General features: G+C 39.6%; 1 protein-coding gene across 1 annotated transcript in view; it reads right to left on the bottom strand.

The window, feature by feature from the left end:
• LOC137914784 (CUB and sushi domain-containing protein 1-like) overlaps positions 1–18,569 on the bottom strand; it is a 116,356-nt gene that overhangs the window by 48,080 nt on the left and 49,707 nt on the right. Inside the window, 9 exon segments of the mRNA XM_068758279.1 lie at positions 1,106–1,219; positions 1,323–1,439; positions 7,652–7,846; positions 9,171–9,358; positions 10,952–11,090; positions 12,553–12,744; positions 13,395–13,606; positions 14,035–14,161; positions 17,813–18,004. Coding sequence (XP_068614380.1) covers positions 1,106–1,219; positions 1,323–1,439; positions 7,652–7,846; positions 9,171–9,358; positions 10,952–11,090; positions 12,553–12,744; positions 13,395–13,606; positions 14,035–14,161; positions 17,813–18,004 — 1,476 coding nt within the window.

Below are 18,569 nucleotides of genomic sequence, written 5' to 3'. Positions count from 1 at the left end.
GTTGGGGATGTGTGTGTCTGTGTGTGTGTGTGTGCAAGCTTGCTATTGGTATGTGTGCTAATATCTTTGTGTGTCAGTATAACCTGTACTTTAGGTGGCATAATGTGCAAGAAAAGTCAGCTAATGTGTATGCATGTCAGTGTGTGTGTGTGCGTGTGGATATGTTAGAGGGTAATGATGCAGCTAAAATTATTTTGTAAAGTCTGCTGTGTTTCAGGCTTTGCTGCTTGTTTCAAACTAATTCACTTTAAGGAATGAGGCACCCAGTTTACATCATATTTGGGTTCTTTCCTTTATAATAACTTTGATGTTAGTTGGAAAGAAAAACATGCATAGAATGCAGCTGCATTTAGAGTGGTCACACTGAAAGAAGGAGGTTATCAAGGAACCATCGCCTCAATCTGTTTGTGTTTTCCCCTCTTTTGATTGATGTTTTTAACATCAAAATTCTACTTTGCTCCAAAAGGGAAATATACATTTATTGGCAGTTCCAGGCTCGTTCTTTATTGTAAAACAGTAATGGGACAGCGTGGGAAACTCTCAGGAAAATCTTGTCAACAACTACAGTATATCTGTAGTTGTTGTATCTGTACAGTATATCTGTACAGTATATCTGCATGAATAAATAATCACAGCTAATTCGTAAAAAAGAAAAAAAAATCAGCAATGCCAGTTTTCGTCATCTTTAAACCTTGATCAGGGATGAGGATGTTGCAGTTTAGTGATTCAAACAAAGCTAAAGGATAATGAAAAAAGGAGGATTGAGCTGAGTGTCAAGCATGACGATAGATCGCATGGTCCCAGTGAAACGATCTCCACTGCTGATTTCCTGTAGTAAAGATAACCTATAATGGAATTTCACCAAATACATCATCTGTCAAATAAACTGTGATAGCAGCCACTGGTGCTTCGTTCTACTGTGCCCTTGGAGTTGCTGTCTTACGGACAATTTCTTTATTTTCCCGTGAAAGATGCCCTGAAGATCGCTCAACAAATGAAACAAGGGAAAAATGTTAAAGTCTGAGAAATGAATGGTTAGCAAAAAAAACAGAAAGTTATGCCAAATTACAATAAATGGAAATCACAGCTGTATCAGGAGATTCACCTGAATGCGACCCAGCCAGTGAGCTGAGCAATCGAGCGTTTTCATTGGCTCCATCAAACAGCTCCACCGAGTCGTTCATTGCTGTCTGGAAAACAGCAAATTGGCCAAACACCACTGAAGAAGAAGGAATAAGTTAATATATGTGTGTATATATATATATCAGCATTTGTATCACTACCCACTGAAAGCATGTGTGTGATATTATGTATTTGCTTACCAAACTGTGGGGACACATTGATGTAGTAGGAGCAGGACTGTCTTTTTGTGTAGTTTAGAGGATAGTTTGGCGATAAAACAACTCCTTCAGCTCCACCATACTGCCCCCCACATGGGGCTAAAGGAAGAAGGGAATAGTATAAATGTATAGTCTGTATGATAATTGTACTGAATTTAATCAAAATTAAAACAATGCTTGTCGAGAATTAAAAGGGAAGCAGAAAATTAACATTATGCTCAAAATGATGCAAAGTGAGTTGCTCTGATGGTCGTTCTTTAAGATGAACTATACACGTGAATACTTTTGCAGGTTCTTGGTATCCTGATGGTCCATCGGCATCGTACAGATGCATCAAAAGTGATGAATGCCAATCCAATAGTGATAGATTTACTTTCAATACCTGTTTAGATATACTGTATTATTAATGGAGCTTGAACATGCATAGATATTCCACACAGTTTTTCTGTCATTGTTTTTCAGTTGTTCAAATGTATATTCTTACTGAAAAGCATGACCAGTATTGATGTAGGTGACCGAATTAGCTGGACACATGCCCTGTTGGTTATCTTGTCTGTATTTTATTACCATACATGTTAACAACCTTGTCATTATCATTGCTTCACTTTAATCCAACCAGCGAGACACTTTATCTACGGTAAAACCAAAGTCAAAAAAATAAATACAAATACAGCAATCAACACATCTGGCAACATTGCCCACATATTTTATTGCTTCAATCATTTAAAGACATCATGTTGAAATAAAGCATTTATATTTTAATCATGTCGCCCCCCCCCCTGCTGCTGGGAGCACTGCCAACCGCACTCAGACGGGCGACGGAGCCCTAATCTCTTATTCCTATTTTTTTATCCAACTGGCTGCATTTGGCTCAAAGGATGTTTAGTTTAGCAGAAAATCCAGGCTGTGCCCAAATATCACTTGGACCCTTGTGACTCCAAGGCTTTGTTATGTAATTTAAAAAGTGCACTGCATTGGATTGGCGTGCGTAAGCATGAGCATGTGTATTTGACAGTGGAAATAATTTCCGACTATAGTGTTTAAATAAATTCGGTCTGCTAATGATCAATTTATCGAGTTTTTTTTATATTCTATATAGTAAATAGAATATAAAACACAGACACACACACACACACACACACGAAAACTACATCTACTGTGGTAAAAACCAACATTTATTTTGAAGAGTACTGCTTTTCCTTCCTCTTTGCAAAACAAATAATGAAAATATTTGGTGTTGAGCTATTGCACGACTTGTGACCGTTTGCTGTCAGGCAGAATAATCTTCTAAAAAAGTCCATAATCCCAACTATCATAACGTGGCTCGCACCGCAGCGCAGCCGTAGGAGTAGGTTGATCCATTCCAGCACCCTAAAAACTGCTACACGCCTTGTGGGTGTGCGCAAAATCATCCTGCGGGTCAGGCCAGCAGAGGTTGTTAAAATTATTATCCACGCGTTGGGGGGGGGGGGGGGGGGGGGGTCTGTATGTGTGTGTGTGTGTGGTGTGTAGAAAAAAGCAGCAACAAGCACATCCATCAGTGTCATTTTCACAACACATCACTTCCAGCCTCTTGCTCCTCGATGTGTTTCGCTACTGTGCATATATCTGTGGCCGAGTATCAATGTCCACCCGCAGCATCATCTGTGATCTCTAATTATCATCACTTATGTCCCCTGTAAAAAAAAATCTGACAGCACCGAGGCTGAAAATGCCATGAGGGAAACACGACACAATGAATTAATACGTCTGGGTCACAGTTCATTCTGTAGCCGTTAAGAGGCAAATATGGAATTAGCATGTAGTTTCATTAAAATTGACTGTTAAAAAATTATATATTAAATGTTATTCATTATTTTAAAATGAGATAAAAAAAACTGAAGTCCTTAGAGGCATGGGCAGGAATATCCATGCCACTATCTTCACGCTTATGCCTTTTGGGAGACAAAACAGGGACTAATCAAAGATGCTCACTCAATCTTGATGGTTGGGATATCCTCAGCCGCTAGAATTATTTTGAGATCCTGGAAAGCACCCTCTTTCCCGACACTTAATGAGTGGAAAGCTCCTATTAGTGAAACAGCATCATATCATATTATGCTGACAAGAATAGGGGGCCAGGGACCCACAGTTCTAGCATGTTGGGATCGCTTCATGGCCTTCTTGACCGCTCACTAATAGATTTTAAAACTTTTATTGAAGAGAGTTATATTTGTTCATGTTTGCGCGCCACTTTGCATTTTTCTTTCCATTCATAGTTTAATTCATTCATTTATTTATGTATTTATGTATTTCCCCTTTTGGAACCAGGAACACCAAAGCAATATGTGACTTTGTAATCTGATCTTCCCATGCTAAACTGTACCATACATTTCATAAATAAAAACTTGAATTACGAAAAAGATGAGATTAAAAAAAATAGGTTTTATAAAAATACAAATGTTAACATTTTAGCAATTCCATTCTTGTTTTTCAGAAACTCCTGCTGAAAGTGGTTAGAAACACTTATTGATTTAATTTTTGGAATGTGTGTTTTTCCACATGCTTACAAAGAACACATTGCAAAGTATATAAGACATTAAGATATGGGCAGCATGATACTTTATTTCTGCTCATTTCTTAGACTGTTGTTGCTGTACTCCCATCCACTCATCCTTCTCCTCGCCTTTCTTCCTTCCTTGTAGTCGGAGTGATCACTTCCTTTGTTTTCCCTTTTGTTCCCGTTCAGTCATATCGATTGATATGCCTTCAATTGATTCCTGTTGTGCTGCTTGTCTCCATCCCCCCAGGTCTATAGGCCTTGTCTTGATCTACCCACGATCCCCTAGTGGCACTGCTTTAGGTTTGCGTTAGCTCCATCAAAAAGCCTTCACATACAGTACATGTGCTTTGATCGCTTACACAACTACAAATACAAACAGCTATACAAGTCCGTCTCCTTTTTCCCCTCACACAAAACAACTTTGATCATCAACATGCACACACAAGAACATAGTCCTACCACTTACTGTTTTTTTCTAATCTTACGCAAATATGCATTCATTTGAATTATTTGTTCATGCACACATGGAAGAAAAGAGTATGAATACACAAACAATGAAGTTGCATTAAAGTATATAAATGAAATCATGCTCCAATGACATGGACGGACGTCACATTACATGCTAGAGAGTAGTTGCTTCCACCATAGTGATTGTTGCCAACAATAGCCAGACATTTTGCAAGTGGTTCAGTCTCCCTCCAGTGCGTCTGAGGTTGTTGAAACTATTTTATGACCAGCTGTGAGTCTGTCCCAGCTGTCAAATATAAAAAGCAATAGTTCACACCTATAATCCAGCTCTGGAAAGATATTTGAGATCAGAAAAACTGTACTTCATAACCTTCATCAAACGCTTTCATCAAAGCAAGAGTTAAAGGTGCAGGTCACAAAGACAATACAAACACACACACACAGAAAAATACATTTGGAGCATTGTGTTGCAGTTCTTACAGGATCTTTCTAAAACCACAAAGACTTCAGAAACAAACTTCCTTTTTGCTGTGCTAAATATTACTTCTTCTTTTTCAGGAATCTGCAGCATATGTCTCTATTCTTACTGACAGTATCACTGAGATCTTAATGGACCAAATTGATTATATATTCTGTGTATTGTTGAGAGAGAGAGAGAGAGAGAGAGAGAGGATGTTTTTATTTCATGTCTGGAGCATCTGTAGAAATACGTACAAGTAAGAATAAGTATAATAATGTAAAGTATTTTCTATTGGAAAACCATGGAAATTTGTCTTTTGCAATCCGTTTATTGTTTTTAACTTTGTTCATGTCATTGAGCACATGAGAGCATTTAGTCAGGAGGAGCCTATCAAAGTTTGATGTGGATCCAAGTAAAGGGGTGGATTCTGACATTTTTTTTCTTCTTTTTTTAAGACTAAGATTTTGTTTTACTTTTTTATTCGACATAAAACAAATAACTGATTACTATGAACCTGGATGAAAGCATGGGCATGTTCCAAAGAAGAAACCATTCACTTTGGGGTGGATTCAGATAATGGGATAAATGCATGATTTTATTTCCCTCTCTCTTTTTTTAACTCTGCCAGGACCCTGAAGGGCACTCAGTTTAACGGCACACATCTGACATACACTCTGGTGAAGGCCTGGTACCAGTGTTGAAACATGTCTGACTCTAAATGTAATGGATTTCTGTCAATGAACAATCCTCAACTGGGCTCTGTTTACTGAGACTACAGATACATCAATTTTGTTCATGCATGATGCTGTTTGTATGCAGCCAATTCTCAAAACTAAAATTTATATAATCGGCAGCTGGACTCTTGCCTGTTTTGTCATGATTAGGGAGGGCCAAGAAAATTATTTTAAAAATAAGAATATTTGTGATTAAGTGTACAGAGCAGAAGGAGTGTGTTTGCATTCACATTTATAAGTGCTATCCACAATTTGTGTGTGTTGATGGGAGGTCTTCTATGCCTGCCAGTCTTGCTTGTCAGAAGCACTCACACAGTTAAGTCTCTCTTGCTCTCTCTTTCTCTCTCTCTTTTAAAGATGCACACACACAGAGAACCCTATCAACAGTCACAGATAATTTCTTCTTTCTCGCACCAGCTCTTGGTTACCATGGAAACCAATAAAAGAGTGATTTAAGATGTGAGGTGTGTGTGCGTGTGTGTTTATGTTCTGGGGGTGAAAGTGAAGAAGAGAGGAGACAGAGGGGGTGTAAGTGGAGATGTATTATTTAAAGAGGTCTCACCCTGTCTAATGAGTTTGGTCTAAAAGCCCCAGGAGCTGCCCAAAGATAGAGTCAGACAGACAGAGAAACTTTCCTAACTATGTGGTGAGGAAATTCAATGAGAAATATCAGATGAGAGAGGGATGAAAGAGGGATGGACAGCTGGAACCACTGTGTGAACTTGTTCCAATACTTGGCTTCTATTCATAAAGAATCATTGTGGAGGGGAAAATGAAAAGAAAGAAAAAATGACATTGAATTTCAAAGACCTCTATTTGCTAAGACATTTTAATTATATTAGCACTATCAAACTCTTCCATTCAATACATGTCATAACATATTCACTGATTTGGTACTATAGTACTACTTGTGTACTAATTGTTTGTCTACTTGCAAATGGGAAGAATAAAGTACAACAGTAACATTAAATTCTAAATCCCTATATTTGTGCAGTTTCTTTGTATGAATTGCACATCAACTTGGCATTGTTCGATGTTGATCAGGCTCATACCCCCCCGCCCCCCCCCACCGGCCCCCCCGTCTTCAGAGCCATGTTAAAACATAAATTGTCAATCTTTACGGCAGTTGTTCAGTGGGTTGGGCCACTGCTTCACCGGTTCAAGTCCCAGCCCAGAAGAAATGAGGAACGTGCGCTGATGGCTGGATAGGGGCCAGTTTTACCCTCAGAGCACTGCCGAGGTGCCCTTGAGCAAGGTACCGCCGCCGCAATTGCTCTAGGTGCGGCAATTATGGCGGCGCCTTCACCGTATGCCCTCTCCACATGCTCTGGGGCCCCTATGCATATATGCATAAGTGTGTGGTTGTTTCAAGGGGCCCATGTACTCGGTTGTAAATGGAATGTAGTTGTGTGTTTGTAGTGTAAAAACATATGACAATAAAAGCTAATCTTAATCTTACGGTTAATCACACTAACAACCAGATAGTGGGTGCAGAAAAGGCATTGTATTTTATTCAGTCTGCCTTTCATCTAGTCTTCAAGTAGCATCAGACCAGTGCATCCATCATGCAGCATTAAGAGCCAGTGTCACCACACTGAATTTCTCCAGCAAGCAATGACCTCCAGACACCACGAGGTGACTGTTATTATAAGTTGTATCCACTACCTTGTGTTTTTATTCAATCAGGGTTCGTGATGGCCTTTTAAGCATTGTTGTCGTGTGTTTGCAGCCTCTGCCCTCCTTGTCCTGCTGCCTCTGCGGCTTATTTCATTTGCTTTTCTTTTCGTTTTTTAATACAGATGGCACCAGGCCAGGACTCTGTTCCTTCAAAGACCCACATTCACATGCAATCACATATAGAATAAATCGCAGTCTGGCAGATGTCAGTGCCTCAGCTCTATGAGCTGTCAATCACTTACACATTTCAGCCGCTATAGCCCAAACAGGCAGGCTCACACACACACACCTACACTTACATACTCACACATGCACATACACACAATAGAAGCATATCAATCAAAGTTTAGTCATAATTTGCAGTCTTGGATCACCATCTTTCATCATTGTGCGTTGTAGCCATGAGGGTGTAATTGTGAGTCTCCCCTACCTTTACATGACGGCAGTGCTTTGTCCCACGCTGGCTTCTCATCTGGCCCCATGATACAGGTGATGGTATCCCCGCCTACTATTGTGTAGCCAGGGTGGCAGTTATAGGAGACTTGTGATCCCAGTTTATAGTCGTGACCTGTCCGACTGGCATTCATAACGTTGCCAGGGTCAAAACAGGCCTCTCTGGGTTTTTCTGTGGAGAGTGGAGAGGGTCTATCATTACATAGAAAATAAATCTAGTATGGTGAATGAATACCAAGTCAGCAACCTGTACATAATGCATGGCACTATAACGAGTTCTCATATTAGTGATGTTATATAATGATCACGTGGTATCCTTTATGCTCTTCAAGAACAAGTTTTCACATTTTCATTGCCATGGCTGCTTTGTCTTGTGCATAATCTACAATACAGATTATGGTCAACATGATATATTCACTTCTAATATGATATAGAAGAAATACATAAATAAATGCGAAAGAGGAGTCAGGAGTAAAGGACACCAGAAACAAACCGGAGGTGGATAGAATCAGGTGAAGCTTGTTAGTGTTACTGTGCAATACTGGGCAAGCCAGAGAAAAAATGTCAGGCAGAGAGAGATAGAGAGAGGCGGGGGGCAAGATGGAAATGCAACAAAGAGATGTTAAAGTTTACACTTTAATTAGAGACTTGAGGTAGTGAGTTAATGACAAAAGTACAGACACGCGAGATGGAGTGAGGATACAGACAACAAAGAGGGAGATAATCGCCTTTGCTTTACAATTCAAAATAAATTGAGTAAGAAACAAGAGAAAATACCAATTTATAAGAGTTGACGAAGCATATCTAGTCTCCAGTAAGCCGATCGGCTAATCATCAGTTCCACGTTGACTCGAGCTGTTAAATCACCCACAGTCAAGTAACATTTGTGTAACCAGGATGAGTCACGATGTGTGGAAGTAAACAACTCACGGAGTGGCAGAGAGCAAAAACACCACTGATGTAGAATAAAGCAAGGCTTTTTAAATATTCCACTTCTCACAAGAAACACCTTTGGTTCAATGCAGAATCGTTATCTTTGATAATTATTTTAGCATATCAGGTAATTATCAGCAGAAGGGAAAAACACAGGAGGCAAACTGTCTTATTCAAATGCGTGTTGCTGTTTTAATGGACTTTTTTGGCTGCGATCTTCATGTGTTGAGAAACTGACTTACGGTAATAAGACAGGAGCTCATTATGCAGTCCTGGACAGGATCTGAAACGGGTGGGATTTTGTCGGCAATCACTGAGGTCAGGAAAACCGACATGATCGACCCGGATTTTTTTATGACAAAACCTTTAGTCCCCCCTGGGTTAGAATGTAATAAAAAATTGTCTGAATATGTAATCAGCTGTGTTAAGGAGATTCACGGGACGGGACACACCCCACAAACACTCTCCAAATTGACTTATCAACAATCTGTGGATGTTACATTGACCTTGCAGGAATATTTATGATGACATTCTATCAAGGAGAACTTTTGGAGTTTAATTACCTCTATATTCGATGGCAAACCCAGACATGCCCAGAGAGGCATCGGATCTGAATGCCAAGAAGAGACTGTTGCCACTGCTCTCTATTCGCTCTGGGGCCTGGGTGCCTTGGAGACTTGATAGTAAAGGCCCGTTAGAGTCTTCACCCTCATATATGTGCAGGAAATCGTAACTCGGCTCCATGTTGAAACTTGGGAGAGAAAGAAAACGTGTTGGAGAATTTTGTGAGATTAACGAAAGATTTGTGTTGTGTATATGTGTGTGTGTGTGTGTTGAATTCAAATGCTTCTTCGTTTAATCTTAATTAGTTTTCTCATTTAATCACCTGCTAATCTTCTTATTTTGATTTTGACATGTTTGAAATGTTCTCCAGATGTGTTTACCGCATTAAAATGGAAATTCGAAAAGCTGTTGTTTGGTTCAACACTGTATTGTCAACACATTGTAATTTCATTCATATCTTAAAAATATCACCCTGTTCCATGTCGAAGGGGCATAATATCGGTCTGTATAGCATTATCTTGTTAAAGCTTTAAGATATGTACTGTGTAAATGAGACTGTAGCCATATTGTTAACTTCCTCTATATAAGGTAACCCGTTTTTTTGTGGACCATGGTGCAGAACAGCAATATTTATTTTCTTGTTGTTTGAATCATGTTTTCTATCAAAATCTATGCAGTGATGTGCATTAAAGCAGCACATGGTAATACACAGTTCTGCAAAGTATTAAAAACAAAGACTTTCAAATATTTCCTAAATTAGGAAAAGAAAATGCATGAACGGTTTAGACTTAATGTATTTTCGAGTGGAAAATTAAACAAAAAAACAAAAAACAAACTCTAAACAATGTTTTCCCTCAGAAACACTACACATATCTCATATATATAAATATATATATACTGTACTGTATATATGATCATTCCCTAATCTTTTAAAACTAAAATGGAATTCATGCAAAAAAGGTGTTAGAGCATTGCTGGTATTATAGTTGAACAATAAATAAATAAATAAAAAATACTTTTGTTATCTTCACAAAAAGAAAAAAAACAGATAGTGTGAAGAATACCGAAGCTTAAGCCCTGTGTTCTTATATGAACAGCTGGGCTTAACAGCACATAAGCCATTTTGCACTGATAAAGCATTAAAATGATCAACGCTAATACCTTCTGCATTAAAAATACATTCCGGGTCTGAGTGCTAAAGCAACTAAACACAACTTTGCAGGAGTGGGACAGCATCCTGACATTTGAACAAGAGTAACACGTGGGTTATATAAGAATTGAAAGCAAATTAAGAGCAGTCATGTATATTTTAGTTTATGAATAAATGTAAAATTTTGCAGCACAATTTACATTTAGAAGATCCATAAAACTGTCAGAACTATCATTATGAGAATAGAGTAGCTTTTCAAGTGACTGTGGGTTATCAGCTGCCTGCATTTATAAATATACTATGAGAGAACACAGAGTAAGTCATGAAACAAACATTTTCATCTTAGTTGATTCAAAGACTGATCAAAAGCTTTTTGACTTATTCTTCTTAATAGGGCTATAAGAAGTATATTCCAGAGACATTTGCTATAGGTTTAAATAAATGGCACACAACATTTACAAAATAACAAATATTGTTACAACTTAATTAAAAGCTTGACCCATTGTTACAACAAAGATAATTTATTTATCTTTTCTTTCTAGTTGAAAAATATGGAAATACATATTTTTTCACATTTGGGTATCTGGCGAATGTTCGGTTTACAATAACTACAATAAACAATTCGATTACCTTTTGAAGATGAGAGCAATGACAAAGTCAGGGTTGACTCTGATTCTCCAATCACACTCCTTCCCAGGAGGGTAAGGCTGAGGGTAATTAGGAGACAGGATGACTCCAGAAGGGCCGCTGACATTCCCCCCACATGTGGCTGGAAACAGACAAACAATGAAAGAAAGAAAGGGAGGGAGGGAGAAAGATGATTACACAGCATTGCGCTTGGAGTAATTTGTAAAGCGAATCACTCCTGATCGACCACTCATATTACCCCCACAGGTAGGTAGACCGGAAGAGAGTGAATTTGTGTTGGGAAGTGTGGCAGGGCATTGAGAGTAAGAATTACCCCTGGTGGACCACTGATATTGCTCTTTCAGCCGCTCCACAGGTAGACAGAGAGGGTGAAAGAGCAAAGGAGAGGCAGCAAAAGGCGGTGAAATTTAGTTACACAGTGCAAGTCTGGGGGCAGTTAGTGAAGAGAATCACCCCTCGTGGTCCTGTTATTCCACAACAAGCTAGAGAGCAGGAAATGGATATTGGAAAGAGAGACAGATAGATGCATTCAAGCAGCAATTTGGTGATGTGAAGGAAGAATTGGAAACACGGAGATGTGTCTTGGGGGGGCGGGAGGTGGGTGTGAACAGATTATCAATAGCAAACTAGAGGTAAACAAAAGCATTAGCAGCTGAAAACCACTCGCAGACAGACACAAACTGACACACTGTGGCGTATAATGGTTTATTTTTGGAGCTTTTGAACACCCAGTCATTCGCCGCCCGAGGTGAAAGTGTCGGGATGGGAAGCGCAGGGCGGGCTCAGAGAAAATTGGCAGAGACAGCGTTACATTTTATTCGTAATCTATTGAATCATGAGGTCACTGTCAAAGATTCAGTGACAACATGAGGAAAAGGGCAGAGCGTGCTTCACGGGTGTGCAGATGGACAGGCGGGGGTATTGAAAAATGCAGCAGCCCGAGAAAAATATGGTAATAACTGGGGAGTTTCTTCATGCTTATGCTCCAACTAAATTGGCCTGACATTTCATGTGAGACAAAAATCAAACTGGACCGGCATGTAATCTGGAAAAAGAAGTTTATAAAGATATGTAATCAGTAGAAGCCTGCAAACAGCTGGTCACAGCAATGTGTGGAATGCACTTCAGGCTAGTTTCACACTAACATGGGGAGATCTGCATGGTGATGGCGTGGACAGTGAAGGGCACTCGCCACCTCACCTTTTTGTAACTTGTTTTACATTGACTCTACTAGTTCTGCATTTTCTTAGTCAAAAGAACACAGGCCTCAAGGTCAAACGTCGCTCCCCATCATTAGTGAATGAGTCAAGCGTGTCAAATGGATGCAATGAAGAAGAGAAGTAGATGACAAAGGGGGTGTGGAGTAACACCAAACGGCAGAGCAACAATATGAGTGAGGTGTCGATTCCAATGTGGAATCACAGGAGTTAGAAGTAGGGGGGGAATATCTAGGATCATAAATAGGATCATTTAAAAAGTGAGATTCATTTGATTTGCCTCCAGATGTCAGATGCCAACACAGGCACCTAAGGTACACAAATTATAATTCACACCAACATCTGACAGGAGTAACGAGGCCCTACCGATACAAGTTGGTGGGTCGGGTTGCCAGTAGAACCTGTTGTCCATCCGTACACATGTGATGGTGTCCTGGCCTTGCAGTTGGTAGCCTGGATCACACTGAAAAGTCACACTGTCACCAGGTTCCTTGCTGTCCCCATATCGTGATCCATTTACAGGGATGCCTGGGTCATTGCAGGTTGTTGCTGTAGTGGCTGAGAGAGTGAAACAGACAGTGCCAGATATTGAGATGTTGTTTAGTAGTAAGATGAGGCAGTATCATCATTGCTTGCAGCGGCAGACAAAAGTAAAAAAAAAAAAAAAACATACAGAAATTGATGCACTGCAAATTGTTCTGGTCTTGCCAAGCTTTAAAATCTTGGACGTGAAGCCCGATAAAAAGTTATTTATATATATATATATATATAAATCCATTGTTCCTAAAATGAATGCTCTCCTGGTGCTGTATAGTGTATAAACTAATGTGGTTGGTTATATATCTGGTTTGATAAGACTTTAACTGAGCCAGTGGTCTCTCATAGGTCCTTTGGGTGAAATATTGAATTTTTCACATATTCTCAGTTAAAGGTTTTCCAGCAATCGTATTAAGTGCAGCTTTAGTTTCAGACCAATTATCTCCTATAGTCATTATAAATGGATTCTCCTTTATAATAACTAAGAAACTATATTTGTGATGACATTGTTAATTAGTAAATCAAAATTGCTAATTCAGTTTTTTTTTTCTGTATTAATTGATGTGAGGGTGAGGAAGGAACAAAGAAGTATGTTCTCAGTCTTTTCATTAATTTTGAGTGGCTTTTTTATGCCTAAGGAATCATTCCTATATTGCGAGAAATCCACTTACTGGAGAACTGAATCGAAAAACCTTGCTTGCTGATGAAATAATCAGAATCATACTGCAGTGTCAGTATGTTGAAAGTAGAGTGTATATCTTCAGGTAAGGCTGGACCAGACCATTCCTTCAACAGGATCCCTCCATCTGAAGGCCCAGAAGGACCATCCCAAACTCTGAGGATATCATGGCCAACCTCAGTGTCAAAGACGATAAAGTGCAAGCTGAAAAGCCACAGATATTAAACATGAGATCAGAGGTCAGAGTGAAACAGAGTGACAGCTGTTCTGTGTTGTAGTAGTAGTGCATACCGACATCTGGCATACTCACCAAGAATGCAGTGGCTTTGACGCTCAGCATTTACAGTATATGGCAAGTATTACTGCTCGAGTCATTTATGATGTTATTACTACATTGGTCTTATATGATGCTATTGCAACATTTATCATACATAATGATATCACTGCATTGACCCTATGTGTTGTAAGTACTGCATTAGTCCAGTAAGAGGATCTTGCTAGCCAATGGGTGGGGCAAGAACAAAGTAATTATCCTGATACCTGCTGAATTTGTGACAAAACAAAACATCTAAGCTTGTTTCTAAATCACAGTGGGATCAGTGTGCGTCCAACGGCTTTATACCGGTAATTACCTGATGGTCTTGCCTGTATCTGCCTCGATCGTCCAGGTACAGTGGAGGTTGTTGTCATATGGAGCAGGATATCCTGGAGACAGAATCCGTCCAGACACTGCCTCCGCAATGTGACCTCCACACTCCGCTACAAGGACACAAGTCAGAGAGATGATAAGCAGTCGAAGAAAAAAATACTTGTTTTTTCTCCTCATGTTTTTATTTATACTGGCTAAATATATTTATTAAGTCAGAAAAACAGACAATTCAATTTTACCAGACCAAATTCACAAAGAAAATGCAGCAAGCGAGCTGCGACCGTGGACAAAACTATATTAACTTAGCTAGCCAGCTCAAACATTTAACAAAGTATTTAACAACTTTGCATTGCAAACTCTAAAGTGGACTTTGTCATGGGTGACTCCTACATTGTTGTAAAAAAACTCCAAGGTGCAAAGGTTGGGCTATGAGAATGAGCTTTGATTGGCTGGCATCATAAAATCAAAGTTGAGTTATCCAAGCTCCTGCTGTCAAGTTCAGGGTTGGTGATTGACATTATCCCTCATGGATACCTGTACTGTACACAAAATGTGTTTTAATCCATCAAAGAAAAAGGTTTCTTCAGTTCTCCATACCACAGCAACCTATTGCCGTGTTGCTTCCAAGCAGCATGCAGACACACACACCTTAACACATAGGGTGTAGGAGTTAATGCAGAGTCACACGCAAGGCCATCAAAAGTACCTGAAAATAATTGTGCAGTTATGCAAGCACAGACACACATATGAATACAATGACGCACATACAAATAGAGAGAGAGGGACTACTGTGGTTTGTTTTATCAAGAAAAACAGCTGGAGAAGGGAAGAAGCATCAAAGGACACAAAAGTGATTCTTATTGCTAGTAAGCCTGAGCAATGACAACAACTGCATTTCCCTAGATGGGGAAGCAAATAACAGAGAGAAGATTGACAGATTCTCAGTATAGAGAACAGAGAGCGAGAGCGAGCGAGTGAGAGAGAGAGAGAGTATAGGAATATCTTGAAACAGAGCCATCTCCGAATGTCTGAGCTTGTACATGCAGATATGGAACGGAGCCAGTTAGACAGGGAAGACAATCAGAGAGGTAGATGCTGAAGGCCCAGTCAGACAGGATGATATAATAGTTGCTATTGCAGTAGTTAGCCAAGGGCTCTGCTGGTCGCTAACTTACCTGGAATAACCGAGCAGTTTCAAATCAATAAACGGCTATTCCAAAGGAGTTATTTTTATGTATTTCTCTGAAAAGCAAAGCCTCATGTTGTTGGAGTGCACCGTGTCAGGTGCATAAGGCTTTTCTTAACATGATGATGCAGACAGTTCTTCTAATGGCTCAGTGTTGTGTATGTTCAAACAAAACTTCATGTAACTTTTCAACTCAACAATATTATTTATTTATGTCCCTTGGCTTAAACTGCAGCTTTGACATTCACGTTTGAATTAAGGTGTTCGCGTTCCATCAAAAATAAATTACAGCATTTTGTTGTTTGGATCTGACATGTTGGTGCAGTCAGTGGTTAGTGCTGTTGCCTCGCAGCAAGAAGGTCACAGGTTTGAATCTGACTTTCGGCCTTTCTGTGAGGAGTTTGCATGTTCTCCCGTGTTTGTGTGGGTTCTCTTGCTCCCTCCCACCACCAAAAACATGCAAATTAGGTAAATTGGTTACACTACAATTGTGTGTGTGTGGCTTCTGCGATGAACTGGCAGCTTGTCCAGGAGGTACCCCGCCTCTCGCACGTTGACTGCTGGGATAGGCTCCAGCATGACCCGCGACTCGGTAACGGACAAAGCATTTAAGAAAATGAAGATGTGATATTTGGAACTGTAACAATAACTTTTTGTTACATTTGTTTTCAAGCTCAGTAGCTGTATGTTTAAGGCTAAATTAGAACGAGCCAAAATGGTATTTCCAGAATATACTAATCATAATTCTACATCCCATCACAGTTTTCTTTAGAGTTGTGCAGGAACAACTGGCAGATATAAGAAAATGTCTGTAGGTCACTGTGGAGCTACCGCCGCTACTTTAACTATGTTGATTAGAGTGTGTGCGCAAGGATAATTAAGACTTAGCACACAAAATAAAACAGCATTACAGATGGTTCAATGTTGCTTCTTCATCACATCACTGTCTGGCGTCTAGAAATCTCCCCTGATAGAATATTCTATTTATTGTGCGTGGTGAGAATAGAACAGAAGGCTCAGGCTTCAGTCAAAGTCGTTGGCATAAAACATTGTACACACCTTGAGGGGACAAGAAAGTTGTCTGGCTGTCATTACAAATTCATCAAAGTTAAATTCAGAGATTCACCCCCTACTTTAGCATCTTAATCATGCTTATTCTTAAAAAGTACAGACCCTTGGTGTCGCTTAAATCTCATGCTCAATGACCTGCAGCTCGTCAAGTGCAGATAGTCTTGTGTGCATGTGCTGATGTATTACAGCGGGATGTTATTCGTGCACGGTGTATTAGGAGTGCAATGAATTTTTCCCAAGTGTTCAGTTAATCCCCATGTCTGTTCTTAAGTGAGATCTGTTTTTAACATCCAATCCCAATTCCTCTTTTTTAACCCTACCCCCTCACTTTTTGACTCACCTCTTAAAACGAGGGATGGCGATTGAAATCTTTATCTCGGGAATTGGGCCCCACTCATCACATTATCGGTAGAAAAGTTGAGTTATGAATAAGATAATTATCTCAGACACTGGCATACAAATTCAACAGTCAGGTGCAGCAGTTTGGCAGCAGATTTCTTTTCTGAAGGAAATCGAATAATACGCCTGCTTAGCTCAGGCTTCCCTTAAAAACATGCAATGCTTGTGATGCTACCATTATCGACAAGCGACAAATTGGACCTAATTTACAGGACGGAACAAAATAATAGGAAAATATAACACAAACAGGATGCAAAAGAAAATCATGATCATTGCACAGAACTCGGCATAAACATGAAAATAGCTATTTTTGCCAAAGTATGTCACAATGATCCATTTACATATTCCTGTACAGCTAGATTAATCAGATAATCCAACAGATTTTAAAAAAAATATTTGCATACATTTTAGTGAAGTTATAAAACATCTCGTTTCCGCTGCTCCTCCGACACCAACATCCTGTCCCTCTCCTGTAGGACCAAGCTCCGAACCTGGGGAGACAGAGCCTTCTCCATCGCTGCCCCAACACTCTGGAACTGACTACCCCAAGCACTCCGAGCCTGCTCTGACCTCCCCACCTTCAAGAAACAATCCAAAACCCACCTGCTTTTAATGTCTAATTTTATCTAATCTATCTTCATATTTTTATTTGTTGTCTCGATTGCCTTGTTTTTAATTTATGTACCTTTTGTGAAGCAACTTCGATTGTCTAGAAAAGCGCAATACAAAAAATGAATTATTATTATTATTATTATTATGCATTCTTTTACTGGAAAAGTAGCTATCTTGTATTGATGCCTCCACTGTTAGAAATGCTGGCATTTTTCTTGTACAGGACACACTACCCTAAACTGGAACACACAAAATGGAAAGGTATAGTATAAAGCGCGGGGGCTAAGGGGGCGATTGGGATCGTGCCTAAATCATCCTGCTCTTGGTGTACCGGTAGGTTAGATCGCTTCAACAGGATTTGACTGCTCCTTGTCTGGCTTTATTTTTCATTGACTGTTGTGGAAAGCAAAATCACGCAGATCTTAATAATTCAGATCTTGCTGTTCTGCATTATTAAAATGCATGCAACCTATAAGGGTGTTAGCATACTAACCTATGCAGGACGGTAGAGGTTTGTCCCATACACGTCTGTCCCCACTAAGACACGTCCGTGTACTGCTGCCGTGAAGACTGTATCCAGGGTTGCAGGAGTACAGGACAAACGTGCTGGCAAAGTGACCGTCGTCCTGGATTTTATAGCCATAACTGGGGACACCTGGTTCCTCGCAGCGTACTAAATCAAAACCTAGACAGGGGTACACAAAAGTATTCACACAAAACACACACAGATTAAAATCATTCTGTCTTGAGCATGTGTATATAAAATCACAATATTAATTAATATCAATCTCATTTTTTTTGCTTGTTGTTATGCTTTAAAATGCAAAGTTTCCTGCCTCTTAGATGGATAAACAAAGATACAACAATTTCACCAACATATTTTCTTTTCTTCAGATCAGTCTCATCGTGAAGAAAATGTTCGGATCCGGAGCATCCTGAGATGGCATTGATAAGTGGATCGCTCACTATCACATAATGCTTGGCTCTGCCAGTTGACTGTGTGACGACTGCGTAATGTCTGTTTGGCAGAGGAAGCCACTAATTTATGTTATTAGTCAACACATACAGTACATAATTATCGTCCAATCACAATTCACCCCTCGTGGTAGAGGGTGAGCAGTTTCTAAATCTGATTCTGAATTATTTTTTTTTACTCTGTCTTATGTCAGTAAAAAATATTTCACTTCTTCTTCTTTAATGTCTTCAGCACATATGAAGCCTTATTATTGCATCATTAAAAACTGCCACTA

The sequence above is a fragment of the Brachionichthys hirsutus genome, unplaced genomic scaffold, assembly GCF_040956055.1.
Source record: "Brachionichthys hirsutus isolate HB-005 unplaced genomic scaffold, CSIRO-AGI_Bhir_v1 contig_180, whole genome shotgun sequence".
NCBI lineage: Eukaryota > Metazoa > Chordata > Actinopteri > Lophiiformes > Brachionichthyidae > Brachionichthys > Brachionichthys hirsutus.
Note: the sequence above shows the minus strand (reverse complement) of the source record. Positions and strands in the feature narration are given on the sequence as shown.